The following is a 15626-nucleotide window of genomic DNA, read 5'->3' on the forward strand; positions in this document are numbered from 1 at the left end:
CTCTCTTTTATACACTACTTTTACATTCATATATATTAACATAATTCTTAACAACATTCTTAAAACATTAACAACCTTACTTAATCATATTTTAATGATAATATATTTTTCTATTAGAAAATTACATTCATAAAAACAATTTTAGTAATGAATATATTATAAGCTAAATCTATTTCCCAGTCTTATGTTTATTAATATTTTATTTCCTCTTAAAATGTTCACTCCGCTATTAAATTACATATTTTTTATTGAATAATTTATCACTCATTTACAAAATATATTCTATATATATCAATTAAAAGGTAGATAACTTTAATAATAAAATTTTTTTAATTTAATAAAGTGAAAATGAAAGTTTTATTTTTTAAATAAATAAGATGTAAATTTTATTTTAAAACTAAATATGATGAAAGTTTTATTTAAAGTTAAATAAGATAAAAATTTTATTTTTCAGCTAAATATGATGAAAATTTTATTTTAAGTTAAATAATATGAAATTTTAATTTTAAAAACACATGACACAATCATGACAATGCATACACACACAAAAACTAAGTTAAATAAACTGAAAATTTTATTTTTAATAATGAATAACTAAAGCTTGCAAAGAAAATTTATTTTTAAATGAATTAACTTATCACAGGATAAACAATTAGCCAGCCCTTAGAATAAGTTATCCCCCCTTGTGGGTGGAATAATAATCCTCGGATAACTTTTCCTAATATTCCCCTTAAACTCTCTCTGTACACTACTTTTACATTCATGTATACTAACATAATTCTTAACAACATTTATAAAAGATTCACAACAATACTTATTCGTTGTTTTTATGATAATATATTTTTCTATTAGAAAATTATATTTATAAACACAATTTTATTTATTAATATATGATAAGTTAAATTTATTAGCCTAATTCTTTTGTTTATTTATATTTTGATTCCTCTTAAAATGTTCACTTCAGTACTATTACATATTTTTTATTGAATAGATTACTCTTTTTAAAAATTATATTATATATATCAATTAAAATTTAAATAATTTTAATAATAAAATTGTGTTTACTTTAATAAAGGTAAAATGAAAGTTTTATTTTTAACTAAATAAGATGTAAGTTTTATTTTAAACTAAATATTATGAAACTTTTATTTTTAAGCTAAATAAGACGGAAGTTTTACTTTTAAGCTAAATAAGATGGAGCTTTTAATTTCAATTACCCCCTAGCCTATACCCAAAATCTCTACGACACACCTTATCTTTGATTAGGTCCTATTACCCCCTCCAACTTTTTTTTAAGTAATTTATTACCCCTTGCGTGCCTACGTGGCAATAATAATCTACAAGGTCGAAGTGTTTGTTGAACACGCGCCGGGACCCACTTTTTCAGCTTTCGATAAAGTAACTTTACACTTCCCAAGTTTGAAAAGCTGGCGTTTTATCTTTTCCAAATTAATTTTACCAAAAAGTAGATGAAGTAGAAAGAAGGAAACTCTTGCATAGAAATTAGATTTCCAACTGAAATTTGATTTTCGATGTTGGATTTTGGTAGTTAATTTTTGGTTGCAGTGTGTGGATCGATTTCATCCATACACAACTTATTCAACTCGGATTTTGTCATAACCCTAACTTTATAAACATTGTCAAAAAAAATAAAAATTAATAATCGACATAAAAAGATCTAAAGAATATATTAAATTTTACTTTACCTTTTTAAATCAAGGAGCTATTTAACTTGAATGATAATGGATGGAGCTTCTTAAAAAATGAAGAACCATGAACATGAGGTTATTTTTTGAAAAGAGGAAGAAGAACTTGCTTTTGAGAGAAACAATAAAAAAAAAATTGAATTTTTTTTTTCAAATTGCTTTGACACGTGACTAACTTTTATTGGTCATTGTTAGCCAAAATCTGCACACACTCTGCACTCACGCGCCCTACATGGGTGAAATCACGATTATTGTCACGTAGGCACGCAAGGGGTAATAAATTACTTTAAAAAAAAGTTGGAGGGGGTAATAGGACCTAATCAAAGATAAGGTGTGTCGTAGGAATTTTGGGTATAGGCTAGGGGGGTAATTGAGTATTATCCCTAAATAATATAAAAGTTTAATTTTAAAAACACACGGCACAATCATCATAATGTATACACAAAAATATTTCAGTTAAATAAAATGAAATTTTTGTTTTTAAAAATGAAAAACTAAAGGTTGCAAAGAAAATGATTAAAAGAAGTTGAAGGTATTTTTGTAAACAAACAACTTATTCCTTGAAATTATGCAATGAATGTAAGTTTGAATGTGACAAACCAAACGAGCAATAAGAACGAATCCAAGCATAACTTATCGCATTATAATTTTTCTCAGCATAACTTATCGCATTATAATTTTTCTCAGCATAACTAATCTCAACATAACTTGTATTCAGACCAAATGACCTTTTAAAGATTGTTATAAGGTACTCTTACGTTCCAATTTGTTTGTTTGATTTTGATTTGACTCGAAATTTAAAAGGCAAAAATAATTTTCTAATTTTATGATAAAAATGTATAAAATGTATCAAAATATTCTTTAAGCTTATAGTCTTAATAATGTCATACAAAAAATTGGAATTGAAAAATTAATACAGAAGAAAAGAGACATCCCTTTTGAAACAAAGCAAAGAAAAACAATTTGAAATGGAGAGACTAACACTCTACCAATTTCATTCATTTGAACATGGATTTACACAAATAAGCAATGTTTAAGCCTCTGATTACATATATTTTGTGATGCATATATCCCATAACAATATTTATTCTGTCTACCTTCTTTCTCACCACTCTATGACTGATCATGTGTACAAAGTTGTGAAACTCCATTGACAATCGTTAAGAAAAGAAAAGGTTTGAATTCTAAAATCAGCCATAGCAAAATGGTCAGTTCTTTGGGTTAATTGTTGTTGCATAATTTAGAGTTTATACATCAATTTAGTGTAGTTAAGTGAAAATTAGAGCTGATTTTAGTTGGATTTCCAAATTGAAACTCCAAAGAACCATAAATTGTACTATTGTCCTTGGTATGTTGAATAACCAATGGACATACAGCGCACACACGAGATAAAAGATACGTGCAGACAACATACAAAACACATGCAACAATATAATTGTGTGATCTATATGCCAATTGTATGTTTTACCAGATAGCATATATTTTTGTTAACCAAGTGTTGCTATTTTTAGTTTGTATTTTCTAAAACCCAAGTAATATAACTCCAGTGTAGAGTCTAAATACACCCTATCCCCCCAAGATGTTGTAGTAGTATCCACGTAAAATCCCGCTCAATGGACGGTGTCTAGTTATTCGACACACAGATAGCAGTGTCATCTTTGACTATTTACCTAATCGGCCAGAGAGATAAAACTGCAGAAATAACTTTTCATTTCAATAACTAAACCACTACATATTTTTTTTTCGAAATCTAAAGAGGGGAAATGTGCCTACACAAATGAATTTGACTAGATTGAATCCTCCAAAATTTCCAAGCCCAGATTTCCCACTAACGAAAAAATTAAGCAGCCTACTTACATGAATTGCTAACTTTTTACATCTCATATGCAGAGCATATCTCTACGGCTTTCGCGTCCACCAAATACCTCTGACCATCAATGTCCATACATGAAAACAGCTGCCACGGCAAACCAATTGTCTCTTCATCGGCATCTTACAAACGAGATTTTTCCTTTCCTTATGCCCCCCCCCCCCCCCCCGAGAGCACCCTCATGATTCCAAGCCTTGGTGCCTGAAACGTTTCTTGCCTCCAATATGAGAGCAAATTGACACCTTAGACTCCAAGGTGTTGTTATAGTTCACATTTTGCTAGCTACCCGATATCTGTGAACTCAGGAAACACCGACCAATCATCAAGTCCTGATATAAATTCGGGAACATAATCATGACGGAGTACATCCTCACTCCCTGCATTAAATATCGGATTTAGATCTAACAGGGTCCTATCTTCGAAATCATTTCCACTTTCTGTAAGGAATGAAAACCCCACATCAGCTGTTGGACAGGAATCATCAGACACAGATGGCATTGGCGGAAACAATTGATCCTTGGTATGACCAACGTCACTAGATTCCATTAAAATCTTTCTGGACTTAGATTTCGATACCTTCACCGAATCAGAGGGCTTATGCTTCCCCAAAAATTGTGATTTCAACGGAGTGCGTGACTTGGCATCCCTAATAGGAAAAGCAAGGGAAGCCCAATCCAAACAAACTTCACTACTTGATGCAGCCCTGAAAAAAATAGAAGCAGCATGTAAACACTGATTAATATGGATCGACGTGCACCCATTAAATTTTAAGTACTACCAACTTCAACAGTGCTTCCAAAATTAGATATTGTATACAAAGGATAAAGCATGTTTGAATTTATCTTTTCAGATTCAAGTATTTAAGAGCATATCTATAAAAAAGAGCTTGAAACAACATATCTGAATGTTACATTTGCTTTCAGTACAACTTCCTGCATTGGTTGGTTCTTAGAAGAAAAATGTGAATGACAGTCTCGAAATGATGGAGAATTCAGAACATCGATAAAAATAGAGTATGAGAATGTGAAATACCTAGAATCTTTTCCAGATCATATATTTCTAACTACTATAATATAGAAGAAAATTAGCACAGTGTCACTATAATGACTCACAAATTAAGGGATTGCAATATACTTTTAGAAACTGAAAGGGATATCAGATAATTAAACCTAAGAAAAAGGTCTGTTGTAGCTTCAATGACAGACTGAAACCATTTAATTAAGTTGCCATTTGACTCTGTTTCACATAACTGAGAGCATGTAACAAACTAGAGTTGCATCATTACATACCAGAATCGGTTTTCAGCCATAATCTGGGAAGACTTGAAATGATGATGCTCAGCTGTTGTCATTCTTGGAAACAATGAAGATTCAGGACCAAGTATTTTGACAGTTACCGGATGTAGCAAGGGAATTGTCTTATCATCTTTCTCTGCCCCAAATTCCAGTGTAATATCCAAATGCTCAGAAGGAAAAGAAACTTCCTCTCTCTGGTCACAGATGCGGACTCTCTCATCACTCTGTGCACTCTGCTGATCAGAAAGAGCAATTGCTACTAACTTGGTGCATAAACTTGAATTAGAAAATCTCCTTATCGGTGGACCCATTGAGTGATTCGTTGAAACACGGTTCATAATTGGTGAAAATAAACTTCCAGAATGAAAGAATCCATTCTGGGAAGATGAGAACGTCTTTTTGAGGTTTTTCTGCACTTTCCACACGGAAGAAAGAAGGGCAAAGAAATGTATTTGAACAAGTGGCTCGTGATCTGGAATTTCTGATGCAATATCCAACACCAGTCGAACATTTTCCTGAAAAGAAGACCAGAAAAGTTAGCCAAATATAAACATTACCCTTTTCTTTCCTGGGAAGGGCAATTTGACTAATAATTACACTGCTATGATAAAACATAATTCTTTCAAACTAAAGGAAGTTATTTTACAGCAGCTGGTTGGCTTGGCCAGCTACAGAAAGGTTGATGCGGCGAATTTCAGTAGGCTCCCAACCTTTCACTCAACCAATTCATCATTCAATTATCCAAGTATATAGCTCATACTGACACATGAGAAATCTTGTCAAATAATTATTGAACATACATTTTTGTTTGATGTTGTTATATTCAGCCATACTAAAGAAGAAAAAATAAGTATTCTTAGTTGTGTTTGGTGATTACACAAATTACAAGAAAATAAACAAAGAAAGAATTTAAACTTGGTAAGATTTTAACCCAAGTAAACTTTGAGTGGGTCTTTAGCCCAACCCACACATTTGACACCCCTAATATCTAAACACATGTATCAATGTCCCCAAATCAGCACACCACATGAAAGGACGGAAAAATATGTGAAGTGATGATTTAAATTCAAGCAATTGTGTTCAACTTAAACACGGTTTCGAGTGGACTTAAAAAGTTAACATCCAAAATAATTTATCAACCCCAGTAACACTATCTCCAATGGTTTCATTCTTTGAAAGGTCCCTACCCTCGACAACAAGAATAAAGGGAGGAACTGGAAATTCTTCTTAGTTTCCTTAAGCCTATTGTTCTACTCTTTGATGAGTCTTTGTTTATTTCCTTCATTTTAGAAATTTAATGATCTCCTCCAAAAGCAAGGGTGATGAAATAGATTCTAGCTTACCTCAGTCACTTTGAGAAGACCTTTAACAGAACCAGTATTGTTGGATCTATCATTTACATTGTCTGCAGCAGATAATACATATCTCTGTACGAGTTCCCTAAACCTCTCACAACAATGAAGAGGGTGACGATATCTTCCTCTATAAGCACCGCCAGCAGTCATTCCATACAGGATATCACTCACCAAACTCCAGTGAGGACCATACTCATGAACAGAAGCACAAAGTACTGCATCTTCTTGTTGCAACCATGAATCAGCTGATGGAAAATAATCTTTAGACCATGTTTTACCTTTCCTAATTGGCCTTTCTGATTTAATAGAAAAGACTCGTTTAACAGGTATTGGACTGACTAAGACTTTCCCTCCCATCTTGCTTCTGCTTATTGGTTTGAGTTCAATGTTCATCGTGCCAACATCATACTGTTTCAATTCTTTAGATTCAACCTGCCTCTTTCCAAGATATGTTGAATGTATTACCAGAGAAGATACCTCAGAGGACTTTTTCATTTTTTTAGACTTCTTGGCGCCTTTCACATCCTCATCATATCTTGGAAGTTTACGCTTCTTCTCTTGAGCAGAATCCGGCGTCGTAACTGGCTCACTGGATAGATTATCATCATCTATGGGCATCAACTCTATAGAAGACTCTTCCTTCAAAGATTGCCGTTCAGAAGCTAGACCTCCTTTTTTCAAAGATTTGAACTTTGTTTTCTTCGCCTTCTTCTTCGATTTGGTTTTTGGAACAGAAGATGTATGCCTGAAAAGCATATTGCAGTTGAAAATCAGTAAATAAAAAACCAAAAAAATAAACAGTCATAGTCAGTTAGCTTACTTTCAAAGGAGTAAAATAACCAAAGCAGAAGGAAAGCTTCTCTAACCTCTATTCCAACACATCAAAGGTTTAACAACAACAACAATAACAACATACCTAGTGTAATCCCCGTATCCCACAAGTGGGGTCTGGGGAGGGTAGAGTGTATGAGACCATACTCCTACCTCATACAGATAGAGAGATTGTTTCTAATAGACCCTCGGCTTAAAATAACAATAAAAGGTTAAAAGAACATAAAGAACAACTGAGGTGAATGGGAGACACACAGCATATACAAATATTAGTATCATTCACTCATCTTCTATATTTATTGCTTTAAAGTGTGAACCAATAAACTTAAAAAAATTGAATTACTTAAATACCCTTCTTAAAAATATAATATCCTATTTATTAAAAATGCACATAAACAGCCCCTAACCAAATGGATGTGTTCTTTTCGTAAAAAAAAAAAAGCAACTTCTTAAAATTAATTTGTAAAATGGCTTTTCATAATAATCACAACCATAACCCTTTTAAAAATGAATCGTTATTTCTGCTTCTGCAAGAGGTTTTTTGCAAGTTGTTCTCCTCTTCTCTTATAATATGTTGTTTTTCTTTTTGAAACTGGTAAGTTTGTATTCTTCGGCATTAAGGATATGTTGCCCACCACCAAAAAGTTGAACTACAGACTTCCTATCAGATCTATAATCTGATCAGTATCTTCGATACATAATTGTTTACATCAAAAGAGTAAAGATACAATACAATTTCATTTGACTTTATGAATGGGATTGGACCTATCTTCGAAACATCTGTCATTTCTCGCCCTCCATACTGACCACCATATACATGAGGGAATCAATCTCCACCAACTCTTTTGGCTCGTACTTCCCCCTCTTCTGTCCAGCAGCTAAGAAGGCCTGATGTATGATGGCCCAGCTATAGCCAGTAATGTTGAGGAACAAATTCCACAACTGAGCAGTGTACTTGCAGTGCAAAAAAAAGTGCTTGTTTGTCTCCTCAGTCACCATACAAAGAAAAACCTAGAAACCAATAGTCTCTTCTTATGTAGCACTTCTTGGATTAGGCAGGCCCTTTTGATAACAAACCAAGTGAAGCACTTAACTTCGGTAGGAATGTTGCTTTTCCAGAAACAATTCCACTTGCATCGAGTATTTGTATTAGTCACCTGGAGACCTCTTGTGTAGGCACTGTTCACAGAAAATCTCCCGTTACCATTGTGTTTCCAAAGAGGTATATCAACCTCGGTACTGCTAATAGAAACTTGCCCTATTTTTCCCGGTAACAGGGCTACCCTCTCTATCTCCCAATCATTTAAACACCTCCTAAAAGAGATATCCCACGCCTGTGTGGACCAGCACTCTTGGATTGTCACCTCAGGGTTTACACAAATAAGAAATAGGTCAGGGAAAGCCTCCTTTAAAGGATTACAATATGTAGTACAAAAGTACTTCATTTCCTTTTCTTTTTTTTGAAATGAAGTACTTCATTTCCTATTAAGTTGATAAGTTCTCAAATAACATGTGATATGTAGAATTTTCGCATATTCTCAAAACCTACTTAGCTGAAGGTTGATTTTCATATTCTGAGTGCATATTCTTTGAAAAGTATTAGTACCAGATAATTTGCATCAAGCATTTTTTACACAATAATTGTCGAGAGAATTGATTGTCTATTAATATACATAAAATTAAAGGGAGCAAGAAAAGCATTGATGTAAATCTCTTTTATTTACTACTCCCTCCATCCCATTTTTAGGTCATCCCTTTCTATAAATAGTTGGTCCATAATATTTGTCATTTCATAAAATCAATGCATATATTACCATATTGTTCCCTTTTTACCCTTATGAGTTATTAGCCTTAAAAATATACATTTGACCAACTCAGAAAAGTTAAGTAAATGATTCATGTTCATTGGTTAAATTAATTAACCAAAATATTGATTCATATTTATTGATTGAAAACTTGAGTTTCCAAAAGTTAAATAAGGGTACAAGGTTAAGTTACATCTTTCTTAATGCAAGTGCAAAGTAAATAGGTGACGTATAAAATAGGACGGAGGGAGTACTTTTTTTTCTTCAACAAAGGGATGCCTATACCCCAACAGTCAGAACATTAATAGTCAAAACTGGTGTCCTGTTGGTTCGTTACTTCAGTTATTCACATATATAAATCCACCATATATGCCAAGAAGAAGATCACCACTGAGGACCCCTCTTCCTCCAATAAATATAGTGTGATGCACGGTGTTCAGGAAAGCAAGAGTTTCATCACTTAAAGCGATAAAGTGATGCAATGCGTGAGTCATTTACACTTCTCAGACTAGAAGTGATGAAGGTGAAGAGAAGTGGTTGTTTCAAATGCTGAAACAGGGCGAAGCACAAGAAATGGCGCTTAATTTTTTTCAAGTCTTAAAAGATCGATTAAAGGTTAAAAAAATAAAAAAAGAACCACGTCCTTTTATTTCAAGAGACACAATTTAGTTCGACTAATCTAGGGTTTTCACGCATTCTTTCTTCAAGTAATTTCTCTTTCTTTCTCCTTCAAAATAAGTTCCGGAAGAAATCCAATATGTTTTCTTTTATCTCCTTGAGATCTTCCTTGATATTTCCACCAACCCGAAATTTCCAATGTCATTGTATCGTCTGTGGGCATTTGTCATTTTGTTGAAGACTTGACTATTTTTATCGCTCTGTTTCAACAATAGTAGCCATAATCTATCTTTAAGGGATCGTTTGGTATGCAGAATGGGATAAGGAGGGATATCCCACAGGGACTATTTTACCCCACCTTTCATATGGGATAGTATTACTTATGGAGAGATAAAATAATCTTATGATTAGCTAATACCTCACACCAAACATGGGTTAAGTTAATCCCAAATTTTCCCAGAATAAATTTACCATTCTCGAAAAAAAAAGAAAAAAAATTATCCTAGAATCATTATCCTTGTCCTACGTACCAAACGGCCCTTAAGTTACTTCTTCACAATTAGCAATATCCTCCAACCCTATTTCTTAACAAGACATATCAACCCATTCCTCTTTTATTTTTTTCTTTTTTTTGGGACAAGGTAAGTGGTATCAATAACAGCATCAAGAAGATGCAAGATTTACAAGATATGGCATTTGAGCTTTAAAAAAAATCTCTGGCTAACTATATAAACTATCTAAGCCAGAACTAATGAGTTAGTAAAATCCTGGAGTTGTTCCACATTAACAGCAGGATACAAGTTGGACCAACTAAACAAATTTGCAATGCACCTACTCTTCAAAATGCCTGAAGCAGTTGACTTTCTATCAAAACATTTCTTGTTCCTTTCAAACCAAATACACCAAAAAAATACAAGCAGATATCATAATCCAGATCTTCTTGATGGCTTTGTCAACTTTCCATAGGCTCCAACTCTCATATGCATGAGGGGTGTGGTCCAATTGATGCCAGAGAGACAAAAAAATATGCTCCATAATTCTTAGGCCACCTCACAATGAGGAAGGTGTCTGGGGGTTTCAGCCTCTTTTTTGCACATGTAGTTTCGTTTCGTTATGTTGTCTTTGGTGAGACACGCCTCATATAGAGCTGTCCGGATTTTAAAAAAAAACTACCTTAGGTGGTAGCTTGGTCATCCAAATGAGTTCCGAGGGCCAGTTATCTATCACGGGATTTATGCAGCACAACTGTTGATACCCTTCCTTGACGGTATAAACTCCTTTCTGGTGTCCCCATCTGAGCTTATTAGTTGCCTGGAGATCAATGTGACAATGATATAGTCTAGCAAAAGGGTCTACCGGATCATTCACTTCCCAATCGTGCATATTCCTTCTAAATCTCAGATCCCCAATTGATCCCTTTTCTATTAGTAGCAATAACAGAATAGGAATCTTGAGCAATTCTTATAAAGATCTGCGAAATCCTCCTAAAGAGTGTTATTTCCAAGCCAATTGTCTGTCCAAAATTTTAGGAGTAAACAAAAACCCAATTCAAAGTAAGCGTTCCAATCAAATGTGTTACACAACATCCTAATACTCTTCCACCGTCCCACTCAGTAAGGAAGTGAGTAATATTTGTCCACCATTGATTCAACCTTCCATGCTTGGCCATAATAACCTCATTCCAGAGCCCTTCGTCTTCCAAGTTGTATCTCCAAAGCCACTTCACCATCATGCTTTTGTTGTGGACTGCAAGGTTCTTAACGCCAAGACTTCCTTGGTATTTTGGTTGTGTGACCTTCTCCCATTTGATGAGAAGAAATTTGTGTTTCTCCCTGTTGCCTTTCCAGAGGAAGTCCCTTCTTATCTTGTCAATCCGTTCTGTAACCTCAGTTGGCATAGGGAGCAGGGCCATGTAGTAAGTAGGTAAGCTGTCTAGAACACTATTGATAAGTGTTACTCTGCCACCCAGTGTTTAGGGAAGCAAGAAGCAGAAAAAAGTGACAAGGGCTCGCTTCACAGAAGCGAGAAGCGAAGCGTGCACTTTTTTTAAGTAATGTGATATCTAGTATAAAAATAAAAAATATTAAATAATTGAATAGAGGTAATATATTCTTAGATTAAAAGTAAATAGATAGTCAAAAGGAAAAAGCAATCACTTACCCCATGGAGTTCTCATATTCCGCAAGCTCTTTCTCTTTGGCTTCAGCTTCCAGCTCCTCCTTCAACTGTCACAATATAAGGTTAGTTATTCTACATAACCTACATCCAGTTATGTTTATCCTTTATCCCTCTTTACCTATATAATCTTCCATCCCTTTAGCTTTTATAAGGGATAAAAGGAAAAGAAGGGTAGACAACGACCCAAAGTATCAGAAAATTACCAACCTGATGCTTTGCCAAAGTCTCAACCTGTTGTCTGTATGCCTCAGTTGCATAATCAGTATCCCAACCTGACATTAATGGCAACGGAATTCATTAAAATACTATCTTAAGAGTGTTGATACAGCAAATTTAAAATGTTTGCAGCCTCAAATACCTAAGATCATTATTTGTTGAATTACCACTAAACACTTCTGTTCCAAAACTCAATATAACCCAACTAAAGAACAGCATCTAAGACAAAATTTGATAAAATTCCACACATGTGATGAAGCTACAAACTATTTGTATAAAATTTTCATATACAGTTAGCTAGCTCAATTATTTACTTGAAACAAATACAAAGACGATAGTTATGAAAGGTAAAGATAATTAAGACAAAATTTGATAAAATTCCACACATGTGATGAAGCTACAAACTATTTGTATAAAATTTTCATATACAGTTAGCTAGCTCAATTATTTACTTGAAACAAATACAAAGACGATAGTTATGAAAGGTAAAGATAAGCTTACTCTCGTAAACTAAAGGCTCTTCATCATCATCAATCTCTGCTTCCATATCTTCCTTCAACTTTTCAATTCTATCCAATTCCCATTCAGTTTCTTCAAAATGACCTTGTGACTCGATAGCTGTCTTGTCTATGATAGGGTCCCATAACTCCAGAAAACGTACAGCATACCGATCAATTGGACGTAGCTGACTCTCGAAAGACAAGATAGCTTGTCCGGCAGCAGCTGCTGCTGCTGCCATCTGTTTGACATCAGCCAGCATGTCAATGTCATCTTCTTTACTAGCAAAAGTAATTGCTTGTTCTTTTAATGGATTGCTAACATTTGACGTTGCCACAAGTTCTTTACTCAATGTTGTAACTGGCACTTCATGATCAGCATGCTCATCAGCCTTCGTCTCATCATCATTACCAAGTTCATCATCTTCCAACCTGACAATTGCTTCTTCAGTGAACTCCTGATCGTCTACTGCCTCTTCCTCTTCAACTTTCTTCAGAGCCATGTAATCTGCCTCATCTTCTACATTTTGCAAAGCAGCCTCAACGTCAGCATTAGAAAGCTGAACCTCAGTGACATTGCTGTTCTTCACTACTTCAATATTCTTTAAGGAAACTGTTCTGTGGCCGGAGAACAATTCCATTGGATCTAGTTTCTTGAAGAATTCAGTGTTGTAACTTCCACTCTGTATAACCAAATCATCCAGAGCACGCTTCTGGTTTGCCTTTTTCAAAATATTCTCTTCAATGGTACTCTCACTTATCAATCGATAAATGTGTACTTCACGGGTCTGGCCTATTCTATGACAGCGATCTTGAGCTTGTTGATCCATAGCTGGGTTCCAGTCACTATCATAAAAGATGACTGTGTCTGCACCCACCAAGTTGATGCCAACTCCACCACTACGGGTTGATAAAATAAACAGGAAAATCTTTGGATTCGTGTTGAAACGTTGCATCAAAGTTTGTCTCTCTTCTGGCGGAGTAGAACCATCCAAACGCATGTAAGTGTAACCATACAAATTAATGAAAGCTTCTAAAACATCAAGCATCTTTGTCATCTGGGTGAAAATTAATGCACGGTGACCTTCTGATTTTAAACGCCTCAATAAACCTGCAAGCTCCTGCAGCTTTCCACAGTCAAATTGTATAAGCCGCCTATCTGGAAAGTAGACTTGCCTTCTAACAATGGCTGGGCGAAAAGGAGTGAGAAGAGGAGAAAGAACCTCAGAACATGTCTCCTTAAAGGTTGGACTGAAAAATATGGCAGTTCCTGGTTTACTGCACCAGCAAGCAGGTGCTGGGGAACGTGCAGCAGGAATTGCAAACATGAATGTCTCAACCTGATCAACCATTTGTTGGAATCTCTCAACTGGTGTCAGTATTGATTCCGCAAGCCTAGCGGAGTACAAAAATGACATGGGATTACTTTTTTGACAGTAAATGCCATGAACTGGATTTTTCACAGTAACAATCTCCCGAAGACTTGTAGAATATACAGGTTTCTGCTTACACTTTATGGAATTCCACCGTGCAATAGCTGCTGCTCTCTCCTTTGCTTCTCTCAGTCTCTCCTCAGCAAGTGCCTTTTGGATCTCCTCAAATATGTTTGTTCCATGAAACTTCTTATTCCGTTTAAGTCCTAGAGAAGTTTCTTCATCATGAATCAGAGACACACGACCCTCAATCAAGCTTGACGGGGTAGCCATGGATTGAACATCATTACTCTCCCAAGACGTCATTGAAAAATCAAGATGTGTAAACAACAACCCCAAAGCACCAAGGTTGATAGTTGAAAATATACCAGGTGAAAGCATCGAGCAAATGGAAGAGCTCAAGTGCATATCAATACCACTCATATCAAAGGAGCTCACTATTGGACGTCCTTCAAATAAGTCAGGATGATTGCACACCTTACGAAGTTGCATTATTACACTTATCATCCCAAAAAAATTTGAACTAGCTAGAGTGGCTTGTGTCTCTGAACTAGCAATGAAGTCTTCATACAAATTACGCTGCCTCCTCGAGAGCTTACAATAAATTACGTGCTCATGTTTTGAAGGAAGCTGCTTCTCCACATCCCTTTTCAAACGGCGGAGAATAAAGGGACGAAGGACATTATGCAAGCGATCAACAACTTCCTTATTAACCTTTTCTTGTCCCTCAACCATTCCAGAAATAGGATTACAGAACCAATCTTTAAATTCTTGGTGAGACTGAAAAATATGAGGCATCAAGAAATGCATTAGAGACCACAGCTCCATGAGATCATTCTGCAATGGTGTACCAGTCAAAAGTATACGCCGTTTTGAGTTAAAGTTGAGAAGTGTCTGCCATCTCTGCGATTTCCAATTCTTTATTAGATGAGCTTCATCTAAAATTAGGTATTTCCACTTCTTACGCTTGAAAACTTTGGAGTCTTGTATAACGAGTCTGTAAGTTGTGATACATACATGAAATGAGTTTGGCTTTAACCAGCCTTGCCTTTTAATCTTTCGCTCTTTAGCACTGCCAAAATATGTCAAGATTTTGAAAGCAGGACACCATCTAAGAAACTCAGTCTCCCAGTTTAGCATGACACTAGTTGGGACAACAATAAGATGAGGACCCCATATTCCTTTTTCACATGCTAGGTGAGCAAGAAGAGCAATGGTCATGATGGTCTTCCCCAAACCCATTTCATCTGCTAGGATTCCATTAAGTTTCTTCTCATACATGGTCACAAGCCAATCCAAACCAATATGTTGATACTCACGAAGGGGAAATTTTAGAAGGAAGGGGAACTTAGTCCGCACTTTGGTTGTTGAGAAGGTGCTACCCGTTGGTTGTGCGGATCTGGCAGCAGCTGCTGCATCAGCAATTATATCCTCACTCTGCTTTTCTTCCCCTGTTTTATCCACACTTTCAACTTCGTTTTCTCCATCCTCAGCGACTGTAGTGGGCAGTACATCGCATGGTACATCGTTTACTCGAACAGGTTCAGATTCATTGTGTGCTGGAGAATCCAGGAGTTCATCAGAAGCAGACGCATATGATTCAGAATCATCGTCAACATATTCATCAGTATCAAAATCCTAACAAGAGAAATGTAACAGTGGTAAGAATTAAATGTAACAGCAAGTCCCATAGAAGAGCAGAGCACCACATACCTCTTTATACCTAGCAAGGAGCTCATCTAAAGGAAGTTCGCTCTCCTTTTGCAGCAGTGCAATCTGAAAATTGAAAATGCACGTCATTGAGACAGCAAATGTAATATTC

General features: G+C 35.3%; 1 protein-coding gene across 1 annotated transcript in view; it reads right to left on the reverse strand.

Annotated features, from left to right (window-relative positions):
- Positions 1–3399: 3399 nt before the first annotated feature.
- LOC101248082 (protein PHOTOPERIOD-INDEPENDENT EARLY FLOWERING 1) overlaps positions 3400–15626 on the reverse strand; it is a 33751-nt gene continuing 21524 nt past the window's right edge. Inside the window, exons 15-21 of the mRNA XM_010319601.4 lie at positions 15518–15580; positions 12376–15442; positions 11866–11930; positions 11641–11705; positions 6215–6971; positions 4866–5386; positions 3400–4279 (exon numbers count right to left, since the gene is read on the reverse strand). Of these exons, the coding sequence (XP_010317903.4) occupies positions 3859–4279; positions 4866–5386; positions 6215–6971; positions 11641–11705; positions 11866–11930; positions 12376–15442; positions 15518–15580 (4959 nt within the window). The 3' untranslated portion in view covers positions 3400–3858. The remainder of the gene's footprint in view (positions 4280–4865; positions 5387–6214; positions 6972–11640; positions 11706–11865; positions 11931–12375; positions 15443–15517; positions 15581–15626) is intronic.

Source organism: Solanum lycopersicum, chromosome 3 (genome assembly GCF_036512215.1).
Source record: "Solanum lycopersicum chromosome 3, SLM_r2.1".
Taxonomy (NCBI): domain Eukaryota; kingdom Viridiplantae; phylum Streptophyta; class Magnoliopsida; order Solanales; family Solanaceae; genus Solanum; species Solanum lycopersicum.